This window comes from Lithobates pipiens, unplaced genomic scaffold (assembly GCF_037356315.1).
Source record: "Lithobates pipiens isolate NorthernLeopardFrog02 unplaced genomic scaffold, aLitPip1_a1.2 Scaffold_16, whole genome shotgun sequence".
Classification (NCBI taxonomy): Eukaryota; Metazoa; Chordata; class Amphibia; order Anura; family Ranidae; genus Lithobates; species Lithobates pipiens.
Genome location: NW_027507748.1, coordinates 385,780,449 through 385,807,439, shown reverse-complemented (window position 1 = coordinate 385,807,439; position 26,991 = coordinate 385,780,449). Strand labels below are relative to the sequence as shown.

General features: G+C 43.8%; 1 protein-coding gene across 1 annotated transcript in view; it reads left to right on the top strand.

Moving 5' to 3' along the window:
- LOC143983033 (multidrug and toxin extrusion protein 2-like) overlaps positions 1–26,991 on the top strand; it is a 229,168-nt gene that overhangs the window by 103,355 nt on the left and 98,822 nt on the right. The window contains exon 6 of the mRNA XM_077482260.1: positions 3,205–3,249. Coding sequence (XP_077338386.1) covers positions 3,205–3,249 — 45 coding nt within the window. The remainder of the gene's footprint in view (positions 1–3,204; positions 3,250–26,991) is intronic.

Genomic DNA, 26,991 nt, shown 5'->3' with positions numbered 1-26,991 from the left:
GCGAACAGTCCGCCCGTGTGTACGCGGCCTGAGTCTATCACATAAAATCCCAATAATTTAAATTTTTGGTTGTAACAAGCCAAAATGGGGAAAATTTCAGGTTAGCACTCAGGTGACAGTACAAGAATTTCAAAAATACAAAAAAGGTTATTAACGTCATCAACTCAATTAAAATCTTCATAAAAACATGTGCAACACTTGTCAAACAATATAAAGTACATTCCCCACATTGATAATAAAGTGATTGTAAAGTCTAATTTTTTTCCAATAAAAATAACAAACATGTTATACTTACCTGCCCCGTTGCCGTGGATTTGCACAGAGCAGCCCAGATCCTCCTCTTCTCGGGTCCCTCTTCTATGATCCTGGCCATTCACTCCTGTTCAGTGCCCCCATAGCAAGCTGCTTGTTGCACCCTAGCTGAGACACAACTCCCCGTGTCCATTCAGACATGGAGCCCCAGCTCTGCCCCCTCTCTCTACTGATTGGCTAGCTGACTTTGACAGCAGTGGGAGCCAATGGTGCTGCTGCTGTGTCTGAGCCAATCAAGAAGGAGAATCTTGGATGGCTGATAGACTCATGGACAGAGAGGGACCTCAGGTAAGTGTATAGAATACATTAAGATAAAAAAGCCTTCTGCCTTTACACCCCCTTTAATTTAGACACATACTCAATTTACTTTATCTCCAAAGATAAGGTACATTGGATAAGTGTCGTCAGCCTAGGACAGGAATGTGTGTTAATGGCAGAATTATCATGTGAATATTCCAAAAAAATTGAAAAAGGAGACTAATGCAACTACTACATTCAAGGAATAGTAAGCTGCAATATATTGTATATTTTGGTCTTGGTTTACGGTATTCTTAAAGAGTTCTTTTTCCTGCCATGCCTGTATGAAACTGGGTACATGTAGTAAGGTGTTTTATTTCTTAGTTATATTTATATGGACTTCAAAGGGATTAAGCACTGTAAGAGGGTTCTCCCTGTAAATCAAGCTAAAACAAGCTAAGAGGGATGGTAAGAGTTGGTCATTAATTGATATTTCTCCATACTAATGGCTGGATAGTATTACCTTCTTTTAATCTTCCTCTGCATTGCTAATTGTTTAAGTTACACAAAATTGTATTTTGGTTGGTGAAAATTTGTTTGCATTTTTTATTTTATTTTTATTTATTCTGACCAAAGTGTTTTGTGAGGTTTGTCTCCATTGGAGAGATTTCCCCTTACTTCCTGACATGCCGACCACTGTTCTGGGGCAAGAAGTAAGGGAATAGTCCTTATTTAGAAACACTGACAACAATAAAAAAAAACAGGCTCCACTATACTAAAAAATGTCCTCCTGTCTACTAGAGAAATTTAGGACTCGTGGTAATGGGTGTTCTTGTCAAATGTTTGTGTTTGCTATATTATGCGTTTCACAAGAACAAGCTGTTTTCCAAAGGAACACAACATAAAGAAGGTCAAATGCACACTCTGAACTGCCATGTGTACTGCTCAATTAAAGTGGTTGTAAACCCTTACAAACCACTTTGACCTACAGGTAAGCCTAGATTAAGGCTTACCTGTAGGTCCAAGAAATATCTCCTAAACCTATACGGTTTAGGAGATATTTGCCCAAAGACAGGCACCGCTGTCTACGGCGCATGCGCCGTAGACAGCGGCACGCAGGCGCACTGAGCGTGGCATTTCCAATAATGGAGCTGCCGCGTATGTCGGCTCCCGTGCACATGCGCGGGAGTGACGTCATCGCGGCTCCGCCGAATGACAGCGGCGCAGCTGCAAGACCCCACCGAAAAGATGGATGCGCCGGACTACAGGGGACAGCGGTGACATCGCTGGCTACTGTGTCAGGTAAGTGACACATAATGGGCTACTATGCGATGCATAGTAGTCCATTATGCTTTGCCTTTGCAGGGAATGAAAGAGGAAGTAAACCCATCAGGGTTTACTTCCTCTTTAACCACTTCCCACCCGGCCAATGCACATATACGGCCGGGTGGGAGCCGTCTACTCCTGATAGGACGTTCAGGAACGTCCATCAGAAGTAGCGGGATCGCGTGCGCGCGTGCCCGCGCAGCGGCGCGATCCCGATGCGCCCGTGTCACCCGGACACGGCTAATCTCAGATCGGCAGGAGGGCTCTGTGATTGGCCCTCCTGATCACATGACGGCCGTGTCCAATCACGGCCGTCATGTGATGTAAACAAACAGCCGGTTGCTAGGCAATCGGCTCCTCCTCTCCTCACACAGAAGTCATCGCTGAGGAGAGGAGAGCGGATCGCTGCAGCCGGCTGATGATCAGTGAGTATGAGCTGTTTTTTACAGCTTTTTACTCACTGATCATCAGTCTAGTGTACACACAAATCACCACACAGTAAACACACCACACAGTATAAACACAATGTCCCCACACATGTCCCCACACATGTCCCCAAAACATACATGAGCCCAAATAATAAAAACACATGTCCCTAATAATAAAAACACATGTCCCCCACATATGTCCCACTAAAATCACATGTCCCAATGATTATCTGCACACATATGTACGTGATCACCTGCACACATATGTACATGATCATTTGCGTACATATGTCCGTGATCACACAAACCAATTATTATACACTTAACGGAATTTTTTTTACCAAAAACATGTAGCAGAATACATTTTGGCTTAAATTTATGACAAAATTTGATTTTATTGGATTTCTTTTAAAATAGAAAAAAGAAAATATTGTTTTTTTTTTCCAAATTTCCGCATTTTTGCGCTTATATCGCAAAAAATTAAAAACGGAGTCGTGAATAAAAACCACCAAAATAAAGCTCTATTTGTGCAAACAAAATGATAAAAATTTCATTTGGGTACAGTGTAGCATGACTGCGCAATTGTCACTGAAAGCGCTAGAGCGCTGAAAGCTGAGAATTGGGCTGGGAAGGAAGGGGGGCGAAAGTGCCCTGTATTGAAGTGGTTAAAGTCAATAGGATTTTGCTGACCTGTATGTTTCAAACACACGTCAAATACAAGAAAACAACATTTGTCAACATGAGCCCTTGCCCTCACTGGTCCACAGATCACCATTACTGGGACAAGAAGTGAGGGGAAAATCTTACACAACAGGGGCACAGGCAGCAATAACATCCTACTTTGTGTTTCACTATGTATGTGCTAAATTGTACTTTTATATATTTCTATTTTTCATCACAGGCAATATTTCTTCAGCAACTGCATTACAGATATTTGCAAATTCAGGTAAACTTTCTGTAAAGTGGAATCTACATACTATAGCTAAAATATTTGTTTCAGTTGCAGGTATTTTATCCTATTTAACACATTTTCTTACATGTATTTATTTAGCATCAAAGTAAAGAGCTTGGCTATATATTAATTTCTTGTCCTGGTGCATGTCTTTACGTCAGACACAGAATTAAAAACTTAGTCATGATAATGGAAAATTGCATACTTACCGAAAAAGTTAAAACCATTGTATACAGACACATTAAAAAAAACATATAATTGAGTGACCTCAAGGACTTGCGTAACACCTCTAATACATATACCACATGTAAAAAGCACAAAGATTGGAAGCATGTAGAATGATACAGGTCCAATGGTTGTTTGGATACGTGGAGAGGTTGAGTCGTGTTCAGAGGTCGCTCAGAAAAATCGCTCTACATGTTATGAGCGCTTCTTCAGGAGCTTCCATATCTAATAGACACGTAGGAAAGTATTATAAGGATACATCATAGTATACAGAAAAAAACATGATTATATATAATGTGGCAGCAGGCAGGTAAAGTCACCTGGTTGTATCCAGGATGGTAAATATGTGTGTCCTAGATTCAGGCTTTATGCAGACTTTTACAATTAGAGGGGAAGAGTTAATGAGCCCAGCTGAATTAAGTGGGCTCATTAAGGCCTCTACAAAAAACCCCAGAATGCATAGGGAGATGCTCCATCCTGGAACCAGTTTTGTGTGTATAGACTGGGGAGTCTGAGATCTGTTCTGTGCGGTGAGTTAACGCCTGTGTGGCAAACCCCTACAATAGAGACAGGGACTGGGGCAGCACAAGGCTGCACCCAGTTGTTAGACAGGGAGTCTACGTGTGTAGTTAGAGGTCAAGCTGACCAGGATTTATTTTCTTGTTTTATTTTGTTTGGCTGTTATATGTATCACTGCATGTAGCCTAAATAAACCGGATCTTTTGTTTTTTGCACCTACACCGCTGTCTGCTGTGCCTGACTTTGTGTTGTGAACCCATCCAGGGGGTCACACACACCCGCTACCGAGCGAACCCCCTCACAGTTGGTGGAGAATTTTGGCAGTTTTTTTTTTTTTTTTGTTAAGGCCAGCATGGAGGAGATACTGAGACAGCTGGCTCTAGCAAATGCAAACCAGCCGCAAATAAATGCAGGTTTACAAAAGAGCCTTGCAGCTCAACAACAAGCCCAGCAGCAGGCAAATGCAAATCAGCAGCAGACAAATGCAACTTTGCAGCAGAGTTTGGAAGCCCAGCAGCAGGCAAATGCAAATCAGCAGCAGACAAATGCAACTTTGCAGCAGAGTTTGGAAGCTCAGCAACAAGCCCAGCAGCGATCTGAAGCCCGCTTCATAGACCTGTTGCAGAAGCAAGAGCAGAATTTTCAACAGCAAATAGAGACATTGATACAGCAACGTCCGCAGACCAATGAAGCAAGTGGGTACAATAATACCGCAACCTTTGGTGTGAGCCGTTTACTGACAAAAATGACTGGAGAGGATGATCCGGAGGTGTTTTTGACCACATTTGAAAGGACTGCTGAAAGGGAAAAGTGGCCTAAGGAGCAATGGGCTGGACTGGTGGCCCCTCTGTTAACTGGGGAATCGCAGAAAGCTTATTATGACCTAGAGCCTGACCAAGCAAAAGACTATGTGGTGCTAAAAGCAGAAATATTGGCACGGCTGGGTGTCACCCTGGCAGTCCGGGCTCAGCGTGTGCATAACTGGACTTTTCAGGTTGGAAAACCCCCCAGGTCTCAAATGTATGACCTCATTCACCTGAGCAGGAAGTGGCTGCAGCCAGAGACTTTGACCGCACCAAACATTGTGGAACGTGTTGTTATGGATCGTTTCCTGAGAGCTCTTCCTACTGCCATCCAAAAATGGGTAAGCCATGGAGACCCAGAAAATGCAGATAAACTTGTGGATCTGGTTGAGAGGTACTTGGCTACAGAGAACTTGATCACCTCTTCCAGGGACTCACGGACTTTCCCCCCTAAGACCAGATCATCCCCAGTGGCGGGTAAGATGACTCCAAGGGGTGAGGGTGGAGAGAGTGAGAGGGTGAGAGTTCTACCTAAGGTCTGGCGGGAGCAGCCCAGGAAGCCCATGCTGCAAGAGGCAGCGAAAAAAAATTACCGCTGCCGGCAAGAGGGACATATTGCAGCCAATTGCCCAGTTGTGGATGAGCCTATGCAATGTGACTTTATAAGGGAGAGACGTCAGTCACTGTTTGCGACAGTTGCATGCACTGCTATTCGGGGACCTGAGAAACATTTATGTAAAATGTGTATTAATGGTAGACATGTTGATGTGTTGCTAGATTCAGGTAGCCTGGTAACATTGATAAAAGCTGAATTAGTTACTACAGAGGTCTCTGGGAAGAACAGGGTGGCTGTTATTTGTGTGCATGGGGACACCCGAGAGTATCCTGTAACTTCAGTGTTTTTTGAGACCCCCAAAGGTAACCTCTCATCAGGTGGGGTTAGTGTCTCAGTTACCACATGATGCTATTGTGGGAAGGGATTTTCCAAAATTCTGGGAACTCTGGGATTGTCCTGAGGCCCCCATTGGTGCCCCTATAAACCAGGAAGATGACCAGAATTCCTCTGGGAGTGGTGAGGACTCTCCTGAATTTCCCTTGTCGGTATTGGCGGGGGAAACTCGAGAAACTGGGGAGGAGCCAACATCCTCAGATGAAAACATGCCGTCTATGGAGTTTTCGGATCTTGAGGTTCACAGGGAAAATTTTGCCACAGAACAGTTAAAAGACCCCACCCTAATAAAGGCACGGGAAAATGTGGTGAAAATAGATGGCGAGTTAGTGAACCCAGATAAGACTTGCCCTTATCCTTACTTCCTTATGGAAAGGGACCTGCTATATCGAGTGGCTCAAAGGGCAGAAGAAACCATTGAGCAACTTGTAGTGCCCAAACCTTACAGGAAGTTGGTGTTAGAATTGGCTCATGGACACATTCTGGGAGGTCATCTGGGGACAGAGAAAACCAGAGAGAGGGTATTGCAGAGATTCTATTGGCCTGGGGTCATGAAGGAAATAGAAAAGTATTGTTCCTCCTGCCCTGTGTGTCAGAAGTCGGCACCTATGCCACATTTCCGTAACCCACTGGTACCTCTTCCTATCATTGAGGTCCCCTTTGAGAGGATCGCAATGGATTTGGTAGGTCGGATAATGAAGTCTGCTAGGGGGCATCAGTACATTTTGGTTATATTGGCCTATGCCACCCGTTATCCGGAAGCAATTCCTCTCCGAAATACCTCGGCCAAAACCATAGCCAAAGAGCTATCCCTTGTTTTTAGCCGCGTGGGTATTTGTAAGGAACTGCTTACGGACCAAGGTACACCCTTTATGTCCCGGGTTATGAAAGAATTATGCAAGTTGTACAAAGTGAAGCAATTGCGTACATCTGTGTATCACCCCCAAACAGATGGGTTGGTTGAAAGATTCAACAAAACCCTAAAACAAATGTTAAAGAAGGTGGTGGATAGAGATGGAAAGAATTGGGATTGTCTAATACCCTATCTGATGTTTGCCATTAGGGAGGTACCCCAATCCTCTACGGGTTTCTCACCCTTCGAGTTGCTCTATGGGAGACACCCAAGAGGGCTGCTGGATATCGCCAAGGAAACTTGGGAAAATGAGAGTTCTCCTCACAGGAGTGTGATTGAGCACGTCGCCCTGATGCAAAATAGAATTGCACAGGTAATGCCAATTGTAAAGGAACATTTAACCCAAGCGCAGTTAGCACAGCAGAGAGTGTACAACCGTGGGGCCAAGACCCGTACTTTTTCCCCGGGGGATAGGGTCTTGGTGCTAGTCCCTACGGTTGAAAGCAAATTTCTGGCCAAATGGCAAGGTCCATATGAAGTAATTGAAAAAATTAGTGAGGTGAACTACAGGGTTAGACAGCCAGGAAGGCGAAAGCCGGAGCAGATCTATCACGTCAATCTGCTGAAAGCCTGGAGGGATAGGGAATCCCTAGTCGCAGAGACTTTGTCACAAGTACAGCCTGATTGCTTAGTTCCTGAGGTTGGAATAGCAGACACCTTATCGAAACCCCAACAACAGGAGGTTAAAGAGTTTGTACTTCGTAACAAAGACATTTTCTCTGAGCTTCCGGGACAAACATCTGGCGTAGAGCATGACATTATCACCCCACCAGGAGAAAGGGTAAATCTAAAACCTTATAGAATACCAGAGGCCCGACGGGAGGCAATACGTGGGGAGGTTCAAAGGATGCTGGAATTGGGTGTGATAGAGGAGTCCCAGAGTGACTGGTCCAGTCCTATTGTACTAGTGCCCAAACCTGATGGGAGCTGGCGGTTTTGTAACGATTTTAGACAATTAAATAAAGTTACAAAATTTGACACCTACCCCATGCCACGTATAGATGAGTTGATTGACCGGCTGGGAACAGCCCGATATATGACAACTCTTGATCTCACCAAAGGGTATTGGCAAATTCCCCTGGCCGAGTCGGCCAAGGAGAAAACTGCGTTTGTAACCCCAGATGGGGCATTCCAATATAAGAGAATGCCGTTTGGGTTACAGAATGCACCGGCAACATTCCAGCGGAAAATGGATAAGATTCTGAGGCCCCATCAGAAATATGCTGCAGCTTACCTGGATGATGTGATTATCCATAGCACAGACTGGGTCTCACATTTGCCAAAAGTACAAGCAGTCCTAGACTCTATCCGGGAAGCTGGGTTTATGGCCAATCCAAAGAAGTGTACCATTGGACAGGAGGAGGCCAAATATCTTGGGTACACTATTGGGAGGGGGGTGATAAAACCCCAAGTCAATAAAGTCGAGGCCATACAGAGTTGGCCACGTCCCAACAGCAAGAAACAGGTACGAGCCTTTCTGGGAATCGCTGGCTATTATCGACAATTCATTCCCCATTTTGCTTCTCAGGCTGTGCCCCTCACCAACCTGACAAAAGGGAAAGAGTCGGTTATGGTTAAATGGTCCCCAGAGGCTGAGGAAGCATTTCAGTCCTTAAAAACAGCCTTATGTAGCCAGCCAGTGTTGTACTCACCAGACTTCTCTAAGGACTTTGTTGTACAAACTGATGCATCAGACGTTGGGTTAGGAGCAGTGTTATCCCAGGTCTGGAACGGGGAAGAGCACCCAGTCATTTACCTCAGCAGGAAGTTAAAGTCCCATGAGGTAAATTACTCCACGATTGAGAAGGAATGTTTAGCAGTGAAGTGGGCTCTAGATTCCCTTCGGTACTATCTGCTAGGTAGGCACTTTGACCTGGTGACTGATCACGCTCCTTTAAAGTGGATGGCTCAAAACAAGGAGACCAATAGAAGGGTAAATAGGTGGTTCCTAGCCCTACAGGAAATTAACTTTACAGTTAAGCATCTCCCTGGTGTTAAAATGGGGAATGTGGATGCTTTGTCTCGGATACATGCGTGTCTGACTGCTGGTGTTACAACCCCAAGGTTGAAACAAGAGGGGGGGGTATGTGGCAGCAGGCAGGTAAAGTCACCTGGTTGTATCCAGGATGGTAAATGTGTGTCCTAGATTCAGGCTTTATGCAGACTTTTACAATTAGAGGGGAAGAGTTAATGAGCCCAGCTGTAGTAAGTGGGCTCATTAAGACCTCTACAAAAAACCCCAGCATGCATAGGGAGATGCTCCATCCTGGAACCAGTTTTGTGTGTATAGACTGGGGAGTCTGAGATCTGTTCTGTGCGGTGAGTTAACGCCTGTGTGGCAAACCCCTACAATAGAGACAGGGACTGGGGCAGCACAAGGCTGCACCCAGTTGTTAGACAGGGAGTCTACGTGTGTAGTTAGAGGTCAAGCTGACCAGGATTTATTTTCTTGTTTTATTTTGTTTGGCTGTTATATGTATCACTGCATGTAGCCTAAATAAACCGGATCTTTTGTTTTTTTGCACCTACACCGCTGTCTGCTGTGCCTGACTTTGTGTTGTGAACCCATCCAGGGGGTCACACACACCCGCTACCGAGCGAACCCCCTCACAATAAATAAAAAGATGATCACTCTGAGGCTCAACAATGCATGCAGCCCAGAACAGGCAGCCAAAAATGGGGGGGGAGGGGGAGACAAGAAACAAGGCCCCTCTGTGGGGACACATATATATATATATACCGTATTTATCAGCGTATAACACGCACATTCATTTTAAGAGGGAAGTTTCAGGAAAAAAACTTACATTTTAAATAAGGAACTTTGAAGCAAAATAAGGGTCAGTGCCGATCTGCAGCCTCACCATTGCCATCAGTGCTGCCTGATCAATGCCTATCTGCAGCCTCAGAAGTGCCATCAATGCAGACTCCGTAAGCTAGTCTCTAACAGTGCTATCCATGCGTTTCCTACCTTATGCAAAACGTTTGAACTCCCAAGAACTGAACTATTTTGCTACCTGCAAGTAAACAAATGTTATATGCCCTTTCTCCAGACACTATCACCACTAAACCAAATGACACAATTTGAACGCATCTGTAAGAGTGACCCACACATCAAGGGACTGATATCACTCCTATAGCAACATCTTAATGCAATCTCAAATGACGCACTACCATCTTACACCACCAAATGGACACAAGACATGGAGCACACATTCAAGATCGCAGATTGGTCCAGCATATGGCTAGCCACCAAATCCTCCTCCCCGATAGCTCAGTACTTGAAACCAATTATAAAGTTCGGCACAATGTTATCTAGTACCAGCAAGAATTTGTCCCATCATACCCAGGGACTTGCTTTTGGGGCTGCTCTGATCTGGACACCCATATTCACATATGGTGGCAATGCCCAGTCACCTAAAAATTCTGGAAAAAAATCTTTGCTATGGCCTCCAAAGCCTTGGACACCAGTATTCTCCCCAACCCAGCCACAGCCCTTTTGAACCTTAAACCAGCTGAATTCACTCATACTCAATTCCAATTACTCATCCACCTTACCACCGCAGCCAAAAAAACCATAGCCAAGGCATGGAAATCCCAAACCTTGGTTTTGGCTGAATCCAAACACAGGATGAATAGAGCCCTTGTCATCGCCAAAATGACAGCTATTAAAAATGATAAAATAAAGAAATTTGAAAAAATATGGCAACATGGGTCAAGCACTGCTTACCGCTTGACTTTGACAAGTCTTTGTTATTGCGTTGTTAATAAATTCATCCTACCACCTGTTAGAAACATTTCCTGGCCACGAACCACACTACCGTCATGGGAGACTTTCATGTAAAAGTTTGTAAAAAAAATCATTATTAAATGAGCAGTGATTTACTGGTGCTTAAAGTGAAATAATAAAAATTAAAAATACCTTTAAATATAATGCCTAGGGGATCCCCTTAGTCTGCCTGTAACGTGGCACATCTGTACCATGTATAGAACCTGCTGCAGCAAAAATTAAAGGCCAAAAAATGACATTTATCCTGCAAGCTTTATTAATTTTATAAACAATGGCTTGAGGAGGCAGTCTGTATGATGAGGCCACAATTTAGAGCACTCAGAACAAGAATAGAGTTTTTCTGGGCTAAAATCTGGTGTCTATTTGCAGACTTTGGATAGAAGTAACAAGTGCGGAAAAATTAGGTTTTTGGTGTTGGTGGTACCTTTACACCATAATCCTATAGAGGTTCTCTTGATGAAAGCAAGAATTGGCCCTGCTGTCAAAAATTTTAGTTATATGCCCTGGTCAAACAGGTGCAGAACATTTGGACTTTGGATGTTAATTGTGGCCATGAAACCTATACCAACATTTTTCTTCACAATAAAATCAAAACCCACAAAGCTAGGCAGCCTAGACAGTCTTGGGCAGGTTCCACATCCCAAACACACTTAATCAGCAACAATGGCATCAGGGGCTTGATAGCTGCTGTTAATCCAGGAATGATTAATTTTGATAAATGTCAGCTGGTCAACAGAATCTGTGGACATATGTGCTTTTGTATCTGTCACAAAACCTCCTGCAGCACTGAATGTCCGTTTGGAAAGCACGCTGGATGCAGTGCAGCCCAGCAGTTCAAATGCATACTGGGCAAGTTTTGGCCAGTTGTCTATTCTTATGACCCAGGAATCCAGTGGATCATCAACTGAAAAGCTCTCCATGTCTGTTTTTGCCCTTAGATAATCTCCCATGAGGCCTAAAAAATGTTTGAAATGCATTACTGATTATTGTATAAAAATATAAATGTTATTGTTCACAATTTTAAAATAGACCTCCATATAATCCCATAAAAACATCAATGACAGTGTTTGCACAAATTATATACCATAAACGACTGTATATTTCAAATGTTTCAGTAATAACTTTGTATGGAAGGGGAAATCCAATGCATTTTGCGTGCTTTGGGAACATGCAATACCTATCTCTCAATACCGTATTTTCTTTCAGCTCCAGTCTCTGGAGGGATCTTTCCTTGTTTGGATAACTGAGCCCCAGGGGGTTATATATATATATATATATATATATATATATATATATATATATATATATATATATATGAACTAAACAGATATGTGGTCCTGTTGGGTGATTCTATATGCTCCCTGCTGGGTGGAGGGCTTTTGAGCTCTACATGGAGACTCGCAGATGTTTAAATGTATTTGAGTCTAAACTTTTTTTTTTTTCCATAATATTTGAGTCTAAACTTAGAATTACATATTATGATCTATGAATGCAAATTATTTGCAGCTTTTTCTACATTATAGGGTGGCGATAGTTATCCCTGATGACGATAACTTACAAATTTTCAAAACACATTGGATTTCCTTTCTATACAAAACTGTTACTAAACGATTTGGAATGTACAGACGTTTATGGTATTGTGTATTACCACAGAGTATATAATTTGTACAAACACTGTCCTTGTTTTTATTGGATTATATGAGCCGCATGAAAGTCTATTTTAACATTTTGAACAATAAAAATTTATATTTTTATACAATATGCTTTTTTGTTACATTGGTTGCCATGTAAAAGTCTCACAAAGAGGTATATTGGAGTATTTATAGGAAAGGCATTACATAAAAAAGGAAAAAATAACACACTACCAAAGGGTTGGAGAGTGCTGCTCACCCCTGAATGATAATTAAAAAAGAAAAAGAAACAATATCCCCTGCAGTGGGGTTTTCTGGCAGCAAAGCAATGTCTATAATGAAGGTAGGAGACTATTAAATAAAAGGGACATTTTGAATGTTTATTAATACATAAAAAATATAAATGACACAATAGTCAAAGAATGAACTCCACTGGACAATTGATTAAAAATAAAACAAAATATTAATAATAGAAATTAGATGTACATATATAGACAGACATTTTTTTAGACAAAAAAAAAATCTCCTTTTTCCACATGAACACTGTGCAACTATACAAACAGTGGAAATGTGCCACTGACGCGTTTCAACCCACGTTAGGGGTCTTCTTCAGAGGGATTGTCTATCATGGAAAGAAAACATTATGAGTGTATATACCGAAAATTATTTCAATATAATGTAAATATTTAAATATAATGTAAGTATTTAAAGTTCCAACATAACATAATTACCAATTAATGTACATCCAAATGAGTAAAGAAACAGGTTTCACAATGGAGATCCTCCTCAAAAGGTAAAAACAATGGGAACCACTTGTCTCTCTCCCTACATACATGTACAGGGGGTCATGGTGTTGCCAGCTGTTGCCATATACCAGGCAATGAGAGGGGCGGAGTCCAATGGTGCAGCTTGCGAGAGATCACACTATTCACTCCCCTCCAGTGTGATCCACGAGAGGGGGTGCAAGCGTCAGCAGCCAAGAGATAGGAGAGACGCACCTGCAGCAAGATTCAATGCGAATGCATAATCAGCGCTGCCTGCTCCATGATTCAGAGAGCAGGCCCTTCGGCTAAAATATATACCTATAGCTATAAGTATTAAGAGGAAAAAAAAAAACGCAAGGTGAAAAACATGTGAGTGAGAAAACAAAAAGGTGCTGTGAAAAGAATTAAATGAAAGGAAAAAGTGGTCAGTGCATATATCTGCAAAATGTGACCAAAAGTGCTCAAAGTAAGAGATTATCTGAATTGATCACTATTTGAGTGAAGACCCCTCAAAAGTTAAAGCGAGGGGAAAACGTAGAGGAAAAAGGAAGTGATAACAACAACCCAATCCACATGGGTCATATAAACAACAACCCTACACACGTTCAAAATCCAACGGGGAAAAACAGCCCTAAACTGTGAATGAATGTAAATACCCAAAAGTATACACACATATATAGAAAAAGTATTCCCCAATAGCCTACCAAAATATTCAAGGCAACCTACCACATATACGCTGAGCGGTCAGATGAATTGTTTCCCACAGGAATAGGAGTAAGCATCCCTCCATGTCAGGGGGGTATATATAGTGACCATCACCTAGCTGCACGTGCGCCAAAGAGTCCACCAGCGGCAAGGCCCGCCCATCCCTCGGCCTATTAACAACCGGCGCTACATGGTCGCCATAGCGGCAGACCACGTGTGATCCCCCCGGAGTTCCGGGAGGACATGAACTGCCCCGTGATGACATCAGCGCCGTCGCACCGGCGTGACGTCCGCACATCACACGCACCCGCGGATTCTGTGCATGCGCTGTGAGGTGCGACGTCCGGGGATGTTCCGGGACGGCGCCGGCAGGGAGAAGTTCCCCAGTCAGGTGAGCGGTACATGAGTATATGACTAGCAGGTATAATTCCAACCATATGTTGGAAATGTTCTCACCAAATCATTCCCACAATGGGGAGGGAAAGGGGGGGTGGGTAGTTTCCTGGTAAAGACAGGAATAACAGAGGGAGGCAAGAAAAAAAAAACACTGCCACCCTAGTATTCTCTATTGGGTCTTTCCAGAGATAAATCCCTTTAGGAAGGGGGCAAAGGAGATAGCTTCATTCAGTCCAGGGTAAGAGGTGGCATTCAATTTGAATATCCATCTCTGCTCGTGTTGGAGCAATACTTTGTTCCAATCACCACCCCGATCTGGGATGTGTACGCAATCGAGTACAGCAAAGAATACAATGGGCATTTTATAGTTGTGTATGGCAACCACATGTTGCCCAATGGGTAAATAGTGGTTGCGGATCTCCATACTGTAAATGTGCTTGGCTATCCATCGGTGAAATTCCAGTTTGGTTTTCCCGACGTAGAAAGCCCCGCATTCGCATTCCATAAAATACACAACCCCCCGTGTTTGACAGTTGGCAAAATGTGCAGGTCGAAACGTTGCACCATTAGGTAGACGAAAGACTTTGTCTCGTCTAATATATTTGCAGTAAGAACAGTGGCTACAGGAAAAGGAGCCAAAAGCCGAACAATGTCCGGCTCTCTTTACTTCATTTTTATACTCGCTTTGGACCAGTTTGTCATGGAGTGAGGTAGCACGCTTGTAAGTAATTGAAGGGCACACTGGAATGAGACTTCCAATCTTTGGGTCATCCCTTAGGATAGACCAGTGTTTTTGAATGATATTTCGAATGGCGATGTGTTGTTTAGAGAAGCGGTGGATGATCCTGGCTACCTCAGAGCCAGAGCCATCCTTCACCCTCTTAGGGAGCAAGAGGTCCCAGCGAGACTGTGCTACCGTCCTATTATAGGCTCTTCGTAGGCATGAGCGGCTGTATCCGCGTGCTAAAAGTCTTGTTTGTAATTTGCCAGCCTCCTCTCTGAAGAGGAAATCGTCTGAGCAGTTTCTACGTAGCCGCAGATACTGACCATAAGGGATGGAGCGTTTCAGATTCTTGGGATGGAAACTGTCCGCATGGAGCACAGTATTGCCTGCAGTGCTTTTGCGGTAGAGTGTAGTAAGAATGTGATTGGCAGAGGTACGGCCAATTTGAACATCCAAAAATGTGATTTTATGATGGTCGTACGTCATAGTGAATTTTAAATTTTATAATCATTTGCATTTATACAGGATAGAAATTTTAGCAATTGGTCCTCCGGTCCCTCCCATATGACGAGGATGTCGTCGATGTACCGCCGCCACATAGAAATGTGGCGTGTGTACTCGACAAGACCCTCGCCACACAGGAGGGACTTCTCCCACTCCCCCAGGTACAGGTTAGCGTAGGCCGGGGCACAACATTTGCCCATGGCCACGCCCTTCACCTGGAGGTAGTGGGAGTTATTGAATGCAAAGTAATTGTGGTGTAAGATGTAATCCAAACCCTGAACGATAAAATCGCTCACTGCCTGGTCATATTTGCCACTACGTTGAAGTGTAGCTCGTACAGTCTCGATCCCTTTGGTATGAGGGATCGAGCTGTAGAGTGCTTCCACATCAATGGCTACCAGAATGGCATTGGCCGGTAAGGTCAAATTTTCAATGATCTGCAGCAAATGTATGGTATCCTTTAGAAAGGAGGGCATGCATACTAGAAGAGGTTGTAGAAATGAATCAATAAGTTTGCTAAGGTTCTCTGCTATCCCCCCTCTCCCTAAGACGATGGGTCGTCCTGGTGGTCGAGATTGACATTTGTGGATTTTAGGGAGGCAGTAAAAGGTAGCCTCTCTTGGAAATTTGGTACTGATAAAACAATATTGGTCTCTTGTGATGCCACCATTTTCCAGGGCTGCATCAATGAGATCATAGAACTTATGATGATAGGATTGTATTAGTTTGCTTGGAATGGTCCTGTACCAGTCTTTATTATCCAATATATCCTGGCACATACTCACATAATCCGTATTGTCCATCAGAACCACATTCCCTCCCTTATCTGAGGGTTTAATTGTGATGTTAACGTTGTTACGTAACGATTGGATGGCTTTAACTTCTTCATAACTTAGATTGTCTGGATGCAGTCTTTTGCAGGGAAGTTTGGAAATGCCCCTTAACGTTTGTTTTACAAATATTTCAATACTTGAATTGAGACTTAGTGGAGGGAATTGGCCGGAAGGTTTTTTAAGAGTTAATTAAGATTTTTTTTGTGTATTTGTTAGCATTGTCCAATAAGGATTCCAGATCTATTTGGTCTATTAAATCAAGAGTGTTATTCTCTTGGAATAAGAGTGTTAGGTCCCGCAGGGCCCTCAACTCTTTCATACTAAATTTCGGCCAATCTGGAACATCTGTAGTTGTATTATCTTTCGCATGCAGACTCTTTAAAAGGAGTCTGTGTGCGAAAAGTTGAATATCCGTAACCACCCCAAAGGTGTCAAAATTTTCCTGTGGACAAAAAGTTAATCCACGTAGTAGAACATTAGTCTCTGCCGGGGACAGTGCTTAGGACGAAAGATTAATCACACTAAAGGATTCGGTAGAATCCGTGTGATGTAGGCATCCAAGTTTCCCGTTCCCCTGTTCAGTAGGGGGGAGGAAAGTCCCCGTGTGGAGTTTAAAGTATTATGTCATGTCTCTGGTAGATGTCCTATAGTATTTTGGTCATCCTCTATGTGCATTGCATTTTCGGCAATCAATGTAGCCGACCTAATCGGGTGCACATTCGAGGGCTCATCCTGAGTTTTTGCCTCATTCATATCTGTCTTTGGGGTTTTCTGATTGTCTGATCTGTCTTTCACTTTGGTATCAATAATACGTTTCTTTGTATCATTTTCAGGTGAGTCCCTGTTTTTACGATTCCTTTTGGACTTCCCCCGCCTTTTATTCGTTATGTTGGGCTTTAAATTGCCACTAGATGTACTTTTAGATTTCAATACATTTGTATTGTTGGTAACATTTTGCTTAGATGTAAAATTTTTCTGGCTAGATATATTGTTATTCCATCTATACGCTCGCCCTTCTGAAAAAGCCGTTTTGTCACTCCAAAATTCCAATTCCTTTTTGCGCAGAATGTCCCGATTGTAGGTTGACAGGCCATCATGTAATTTTACCCGTAGGTCCAAATATCGGGCATGTAGCGCAAAAGGTTTGAGGGCCATCTCCAGGGGCGGACTGACCATTGGGCCACTCGGGCACTGCCCGAGGGCCCCATGCCACTAGGGGGCCCCATCGGGGTTGCCAGACTCAGTAAAACCATGTAAAAATTTGTGTTTTTTTTTTTTTTTATATCTGTCTCTGTCTCTTACCGACATCCTTTTGGTATAAAAATCCTGAGATTATAGCTGCCCCACCTCTCCAGTACCTTCTCAGCCAATAGAAACATGTCTGCGTATACTGTGTGATTGTATACTGTGCGTGTGTGTTTATGTCTACTGTGTGGCCCCATAATCTCTGATTTCCTTGGGGCCCCATAATCTCCTATTGCCCGGGGGCCCCATAAATTGTCAGCCCGCCCCTGGCCATCTCTAAATTGTCAATCTCGATATCAAGGAGTACCATTTGTTTATCATACTCCTTAGTGAGGATTGCCATCATTTGCTGAGTACAGAGTTTTAGATTATCCTCCCATTCAGCCTTACATTCACTGCTAATGAGGTCCACGCTGGGAAAAATCTGGACCCGAAGGCCCAAAGGATTAATCTTATTTTTACTATACCTATCAAAAAATTTAATATGCCAAAAGAGTGCTGATTTTTTCTCAAGCACCCTCGTAAACTTCATAAAAAGGGTTGAAATTTCAGTTTCTGCTCGATCACCTTTTTCAAACTCCATTTCATATCCTAACATTGGGTTGTTCCATTCGTCACCCTGGAATGTATTCATTCTTAAATAGATTTCACTGTATAAAGTGCAGTTATCAGACACAACAATTCAATGTTACAGTATTACACAACATTACACTGAGTTGAGTTCATGTTTTGACTCTCCTGTGTTACAAAAGGGGTATATGGCGACAGCTGGCAAGGCCGTGACCCCCTATACACGTATGTAGGGAGAGAGACAAGTGGTTCCCATTGTTTTTACCTTTTGAGGAGGATCTCCATTGTGAAACCTGTTTCTTTACTCATTTGGATGTACATTAATTGGTAATTATGTTATGTTGGAACTTTAAATACTTACATTATATTTAAATATTTACATTATATTGAAATAATTTTCTGTATATACACTCATAATGTTTTCTTTCCATGATAGACAATCCCTCTGAAGAAGACCCCTAACGTGGGTTGAAACGCGTCAGTGGCACATTTCCACTGTTTGTATAGTTGCACAGTGTTCATGTGGAAAAAGGAGATTTTTTTTGTCTAAAAAAACATTTCTTTGTCTATGTACATCTAATTTCTATTATTAATATTTTGTTTTATTTTTAATCAATTGTCCAGCGGAGTTCATTCTGTGACTATTGTGTCATTTATATTTTTTATGTATTAATAAACATTTAAAATGTCCCTTTTATTTAATAGTCTCCTACCTTCATTATAGACATTGCTTTGCTGCCAGAAAACCCCACTGCAGGGGATATTGTTTCTTTTTCTTTTTTAATAGGCCTTACATAAACTCCTTTTTTAAGGTGTCCTCAAGATATTTCATCCTCTGTTTCCTCTGTAAGGATGGGATGAGTTCTGAGGCTTTCCCCTGATGCCACAAATTCTCAGGTCCTTTGGCAGGCTTTGAAAAATGAGGGAGCCCATGCACCGCACGTTTGAGGAGGCTTGAAAAGCAGAGTCCGTGTCACTGAGGATTACAGTAGCTGGAACTGCCTCCTCCCAGCCACGTATTACTCCCAAGGATTCTGGGGATGGAAAAACAGGTTTGACCTATGTTTTCCTCTGCTTCAGTGCCTCCAAAACTGCCATAATCCTTATCCTCCCTTTTCTCTTGTGTGTTCTGTGGTGTCACAAGAATGGTGTCCGCATAAAGCGGGCCTTGAGAGGAAAGGAAGTTCTCCTCTTCCCCGTCCGCTGCTCTGCCGTGAGTGTCCTGTCCATAATGCTATGCAGAGTTCAATATACTGCAGTAAACGTGCACTAACACAGTTCAATATACTGCAATAAACGTGCACTAACACACGTCTACATATACTGTCGTAAAAGTGCACTAAGGCACTTTAATATACTTCAGTAAACATGCAATAACGCACCTCAAAATACTGCAGTACACGTGCACTAAAGCACCTCAATATACTGCAGTACATGTGCACTAACGCACCTTAATATGCTGCAGTACATGTGCAGTACATGTGCAACACACATTCATATACTGCAGTATAGATGCGCTAATGCACGTCAATATACTGCAGTAAATGTGCACTAACACATCTCAATATACTGCAGTAATTGGGTACTAACACAGTTCAATATATAGCAATAAACGTGCACTAATGCACGTCTACATATACTCAAGTAAACATGCACTAACCCACATCAGTATAATGAAGTAAAGAAAAGGAAAAAAAAGGGGTGAGGGCTATGGACTTTCTAGGCACAATTACAAAAATTGTTATTTAAAAAGGTATAATTTTATTTACAAAAATAACACTACATTTATAAACATCTTAAGTCATAAGCAATCATGAGTTCATCAACAGAAGATGTTACCGCTATTAGTACCCTAGCCATAATGTAGTTATTAAAGGGAAGAAGACGTTTTCTTCAATATTAAACAATCCAAGACTTTGGTATAATGGGCAAAGTTGCGGAACATCAAGGATGACTGAGTGCTGGTGCTGGATTCGTGCTCAACATGTTTCGTGTACCTTTTTTCATAAAATGTATTACTGTTGCTTTTGTTCAAAATTAGTCATAAACTCCAGAAGAAGCGTAAAGGTATGCGAAACGACGCGCACGAACCCAGCATCAGCACTCAGTCATCCTTGATGTTCCCCAACTTTTCCCATTATACCAAAGTCTTGGATTGTTTAATATTGAAGAAAATGTCTTCTTCCCTTTATTAACTATATGTCAGGAACCATGAAAAAGACAGAGACAGAAGTACAATCAAATCACACTTGTTTATTAATAAAAAGGTAAATAGGAAAAAGCATAGTCAAGCAAGCCAGAGTCCAGTAGCCAGATCGGGTAGTCAGCCAGTCCAAAGTTGATAAACCAGATCGGGTAATCAGCCAGTCTAGACGTCAGGGATCCAAGGTGAGCAACTGCAAGCAGGATGGAAGCCAGGAGGGATGTCAGCAAGCCAGTCTTGAAACAACAGCAGGAGATGGTTCCTAGTGATGTGACCAAACGTGAAGGCAATGAAGAAATGAGCTGGAGACTTTAAATAGGCTGGCCAGACAAGCATCATCAGAAACAGCTGGTAACAGTGGAGAGAGAAGAGAGCTGGCAATTAGCTGACAGCTGAGCGGCCAGCCCAGAGGAGGAAGGGCTAAGCCAGCCCTGACAGTACCCCCCCCCCCCTCAATGACCCCTCTCCCTTGGAGGGCCTTCGGGCTTGAGGGGAAACCGTCTATGGAACTCGCGGAGGAGGACAGGGGCATGTACGTCCGAGGATGAAACCCAGGAGCGTTCCTCCGGACCGTACCTCTTCCAATGCACCAGGTACTGTATGCACCCACGGAACCTACGGGAGTCAACAATGGATCGTACCTCATACTCCTCATGGTTCTCAACCTGAATAGGGTGAGGACGTGGCACAGAGGTGGTAAATCGGTTACAGACCAACGGTTTCATTAAGGAGACATGAAACACATTTGAGATGCGCATACTAGGAAGAAGTTCCAACGCGTAAGCTACTGGGTTAATCCTGCGAAGGATACGGAACGGCCCAATAAACCGAGGTGCAAACTTCAGTGAGGGAACACGAAGCCGGAGGTTGCGAGATGACAGCCAGACCCTGTCCCCAACCTGGTAGGAAGGCGCTGGCAGGCGTCTGCGGTCAGCATGGAGTCTGTACCTATCATTAGCATGACGCAAAGCCTCCTGGACCTGTACCCAAGTGGAACAAAGACCACGGAGATGCTCCTCTAACGCAGGAATACTCTGCGGAACAAACGAGTCAGGCAACATGGAAGATTGGAAACCATAATTTGCCATAAATGGAGACAATCGGGAGGCAGAATTCAAGTCACTGTTGTGAGCAAACTCTGCCCAAGGTAATAGGTCAGACCAGTTGTTATGATGGTCAGAAATATAGCAACGTAGGAATTGCTCCAAGGACTGATTGGCTCGTTCTGCGGCCCCATTAGACTGCGGGTGATACGCAGAAGAGAACGCAAGTTGGATTCCCAACTGTGCACAAAAGGCTCGCCAGAACCGAGAGACAAACTGACTGCCCCTATCCGAGACAATCACCTTGGGTAGCCCATGTAAGCGAAAGATCTCCCGAGCAAAAATGGAAGCCAGTTCATTAGAGGTGGGCAACTTTTTAAGTGGAATACAATGACACATCTTTGAGAACCGGTCAACCACCATAAGGATAACAGTGTTGCCTTGGGAGTTTGGATTTCATTGTGGAATTGCCCTAGACAGGTGAGATCAGGGCCTCTCTCCATTGGGTATGGGTTGTAGGAGGCCCACTGGAAGGTGTCATGGAGTCTTACTCTGAGCACACACGGGACAGGCAGCTACGAAAGCAGTAACATCAGCCCGTAGACTAGGCAACCAGAATTGTTGGGAGATGGCCCAAATGAGTTGATTCTTCCCAGGATGGCCAGCTGCCTTGGGAGAATGATAAGTCTGGAGCACTGCAGTACGGAGACTCTCTGGGGAAAAAGCAGCGGCCACAAGGTTTATCAGGAGCAGCATGGACCTGAGCAGCAAGAATTTTGTCACCCAAAAGAGAAGTAAGACTGGTGCGAACCGTAGCTAAGATACGATCAGGAGGAATCATAGGAACCGGAACCGACTCCGACTTGGAAGTGGTGGAAAATTGTCGTGACAAGGCATCAGCCCTTACCATCTTAGTACCGGGTAAGAATGAGACAATGTAACTAAAACTCGACAAGAAAAGAGCCCATCGCGCCCTTCTGGGAGAGAGTCGCTTAGCCTCAGACAAGAATGTAAGATTCTTATGGTCAGTAAGAATAAGAACAGGCACAGTGGTACCCTCAAGGAGATGTCTCCATTCTTTCAGGGCTAAAAGGATCGCCAACAGCTCTCTGTCACCAATCTCATAATTGCACTCAGCAGGTGACAATTTCTTGGAAAAGTAGCCACACGGATGCATAGCGCTCTCAGAGTTAGGACGTTGAGACGGAAGGGCGCCAACTCCAGTCTCACAAGCATCAACTTCTAGGATAAAAGGCAACGTAGGATCAGGATGTGCCAACACAGGAGCAGAAAACAAAGGCAGCCTTGAGAGTCTCAAAGGCCTTAATGGACTCCGGAGACCAACTCTGTGGGTTACTGTCCTTTCTGGTCATATCAGTCAGAGGCTTGACCAGAGACGAGAAGTTACGAATAAACTTCCGATAGTAATTGGCAAAGCCCAGGAAACGCTGCAGAGGACGTAAACCCATGGGTCGAGGCTACTGTAAGACTGCCAAAAGTTTCCCTGGGTCCATTGAAAAACCAGCAGTGGAAATGACATAGCCCAGGAATGTAACCTGATCACGATGGAACTCGCAATTCTCCAGTTTACAATAGAGATTGTTCTCTCTTAGTTTCTGAAGTACATGACAGACATCTGTGTGGTGGCTCTCCAGGGACTTGGAAAATATGAAGATATCATAGAGATACACCACCACACACAACTGCAACAAATCTCGGAGGGCATCATTAATAAATTCCTGGAAAACTGCCGGGGCGTTACAAAGGCCAAAAGGCATTACCAGGTATTCATAATGGCCTGTTCTGGTATTAAACGCAGTCTTCCACTCGTCGCCCTCCTTAATGCGCACAATATTGTATGCCCCTCTCAGGTCAAGCTTCATGAAAACCGTTGCTCCCTTGAGGCGGTCAAATAACTCAGTAATCAATTAAATCGGGTAGGCATTCTTAATCGTGACACGATTGAGACCCCTATAATCTATACAAGGTCACTGCTCTTCTTTTTTCACAAAGAAAAAACCAACACCAGCAGGAGACGAGGATTTGTGGATGAAACCTCGAGAAAGTGTGCCAGCAACATACTCCTCCATGGCCTTATCCTCCAAGACCGACAAAGGGTAAACCCGGCCATGAGGAAGTATGGCACCAGGTTGAAGGTCAATTGCGCAATCATAAGGGCGGTGTGGAGGCAAACTACCGGCTTGACCTTTATCAAAGACATCGCCAAAATCACGGTACTCCTCCGGCAGGGAAGGGAGTGAAGCGGTGCACAGGACCTTGGATACCTTCAGGAAGCATGTCTAACTGCATTGTGGTGACCAGGAGAGAACCTCAGCACGGAGCCAATCAAAAGAGGGGTTGTGCCTCTGTAACCAAGGATAACCAATAACCAGTGGAAATCTGGGTGAGGAAATTGGAATTGGATTATCTCATGGTGAAGAGCCCCTACGGCCATGGACAACGGAACTGTCTCATGAGTCACGTGGGCAGTCTGTAAAGGACTCCCGTCAAGAGCCTCAATGGCAAGTGGAGTGTCACGCACCTGCAGCGGAATCGAGTGCTGCGAAACAAAAGCAGCATCAATGAACAGGCCTGCAGCCACAGAGTCGATTAGAGCCTGTATCTCGATGGGCAACTCAGCCCATGAAAGGGTGACTGAAACCAGGGGCTTATCCTTCTGGATAACTGGGGACGAAACAACGCCACCTAAGGTCTGTCCATGACAGGACCTCAAGGTTCGGGCGTTCCCTGGATGGGTAGGGCAAGACTTTAAAAAGTGACCTGCCTGGCCACAATAAAGGCACACTCTCTCCCTCCTCCTAAAGGCTCTCTCAGATAGACGCGTGAAACTCAGGTGCATGGGTTCATCTTCACTGACCAACTCGGTACCAGGAGGCATGGGAGGTGAGGGAGGCATGGGTGGGACTACAAAGCTCGGAGGCAAACGTACAGGAGGCTTCCGCAAGCGCTCCCTAAGAGAAAGTCTTTCTCTGGGTCTGGAGTCAATGAGGATGGCAAACGAGATCAAGCTCTCCAGCACAGTGGGTATATCTCGGGCTACTATCTCATCCTTGATGGAATCCGAGAGACCATGAGAAAAAGCAGCCACGAGGGCCTCATTGTTCCAAGCAAGGTCTGCTGCCAGAGTACGGAATTCAATGGCGTAGTCGGCAACAGTTCTCATACTCTGTTTGATGGACATTAGGCACTTGGCAGCAGAAGCGGAGCGTGCGGGGACATCAAAAACCATTTTAAAGGAGTCCACAAACTGAGGGTAACTCAAGACAACAGGTTTTTGCGTCTCCCATAGAGTGTTAGCCCAGGCCAAGGCTCTCTCAGAAAGCAAAGATATCACGAAACCTACTTTGCTTCTGTCCGTGGGAAACACCTGGGGCAGCATCTCGAAGTATATCTCAACCTCATTGAGAAACCCTCTGCATTGAATTGGATCGCCCCCAAATCACTGGGGAAGCGGAGCAGAACCAGACATGCACCTCTTATAGAGGTAATACTCGAGGCGGGTGCCTGCACAGAGACTGGCACAGCAGCAGGGATGGCCTGCGACTCAGGTTGTACCAGAGCAGCCACCGTGGGGGATTCCAGGTGAGCCGTGCGATTGCGATGGCAATTAGCCGACAGCTGAGTGGCCAGCCCAGAGGAGGAAGGACTAAGCCAGCCCTGACACTATATTATGGCTACGGTACTAATAGTGGTAACATCTTCTGTTGATGAACTCATGATTGCTTATGACTTTTTAAGATGTTTATAAATGTAGTGTTATTTTTGTAAATAAAATGATACCTTTTTAAATAACAATTTTTGTTTAATTCAGGACGTGCCATGCTCATTCACTATCTGTGTATCCACCACACCACATGATGCATTGATACACTTATCCCCCTTTCAGTATACTGCAGTAAACGTGCACGAACGCACCTTAATATACTGCAGTACACGTGCACTAACGCAGTTCAATATACTGCAATAAACGTACCTCAATATAATACAGTACACTTGTACTTACGCACATCAATGTACTTCACTAAACTTGCATTAATACACCTCGATATACTGCAGTAAACGTGCACTAATGCACGGCAATATACTGCAGTACACGTGCACTAAACTGACATTCTACACTCACAATAGAATCACAATAGCACACTAACTTGCTAGCAGCAATGAACAGAGCCTTGTTCTATCTATCTCCACTTCAATATCTCACTGCAAATGGTTTCTGTGGGAAGGATCCTTTTATAGAGGGGAGTGGGTCTATCACTAATGAGCCATGATTGGGTACAGTCATCATTACTTTTTCCAATCATGGCTCTGACAGTGTTCTGTGCCCTGATTGGGCAAATCCTGCATTGATTCATCAATCAGGGCTTCCAATGCACTCTGCAGCACGCAGTACATTGTGGGGCACTCGGTGGGTGAACAAACAGCCGACAATTCAGGTGTTTGTCGAAAGGATGAACAGCCAATATTCAGCCCAATTTCATGCTTGAGCTGAACCGTTGGTCCAACACTACCAGTTAGTATCCCTGACCACACTAGTCATATGATGACATTGTACTGCAGCTGGAATCTTTTTTTATTTTTAATAAAGGGATTTTTCAAAAGTGTGTTTGTCTTAGTTAACTATTTTTTACACTTTCTTTGTGAAATGGTAGGGGTACTTTTGTACTCCCTTACCATTTCAAACAGAGGGGGGGGGGGGGTCGGGATCTGGGAGTTCCCTTGTTAAAGGAGGCTTCCAGATTCTGATAAGCTCCCCGCCCGCAGACCCCCACAACCACCGGCCAGGGTTGTGGGGATTAGGCCCTTGTCTCCATCAACATGGGGACATGGTGCTTTGAGGGGTCACAGACCCCCAAAGCATCCACCCAATGTTGAAGGCATGTGGCCTGGTATGGTTCATGAGGGGGGGGCGCTCTCTTGTCCCCCCCCCTTTTCCTGTTGCCTGCCAGGTTGCGTGCTCAGATAAAGGGTCTGGTATGGATTTTTAAGGGCACCCCCACGTAAACATTTTTTTAACTTGACGCAGGGTTCCCCTTAATATCCATACCAGACCTGAAGGGCCTGGTAATTGAATTTGGGGGAACCCCACGCTTTATTTTTTATTTTTTATCAATGACTTTCAATGAGTGTTCTCTGTATTACGGGAGCCGACAATTCATTATAGCCGCGAAATTACTTTTTTTCTGCAGAAATTACACTTTGTGCAGGGACAGTTCTAAGCACGGGAAACATGCGCCCCTTCACAGGCATAATATAGACACCCCCCAGGTACGAAATTTAAAGGAATATTACACTTTTATTGTTTCACTTTAATCATTATTAAAATCAGTGCTCCTGAAAAAGTTTTTAAAACTTTGTTTTGCATTGATACATGTTCCCTGGGGCAGGAGCCAGGCCCCCAAACACTTTTTAGGACAGTAACTTGCATATTAGCCTTTAAAATTAGCACTTTAGATTTCTCCCATAGACTTGTACAGGGTGTTCCGCGGCTTTTTGAATTTGCCGCAAACACCCCAAATTGTTCACTGTTCGCTGAACAGGCGAACAGGCAATGTTCGAGTCGAACATGAGTTTGACTCGAACTCGAAGCTCATCCCTACTCCTAACCCTAAATACTTGAACTCCTCCCAGCATAATAGAGTATTCACAATCAGCTTAATATGCAAAGGTGTAAAATAAGGGACATCCTCCAGTTAATCCTAATCCCAGAAAAGGTACCGAAAGTATCTATATTTTTTAACGCCTCTTGTAAGGAGAAGGCCATAGCCTTAAATTGATTGTAAGGGTTAGTTTAAAAAAAAAATAACAAAGGCCAGAGAAAGGCCATATCCTCCATAATGGAGTAGAAATTAAACTATTTTAAACTATTTCAGGATTTATCGCAAATTACACTCCAGAACA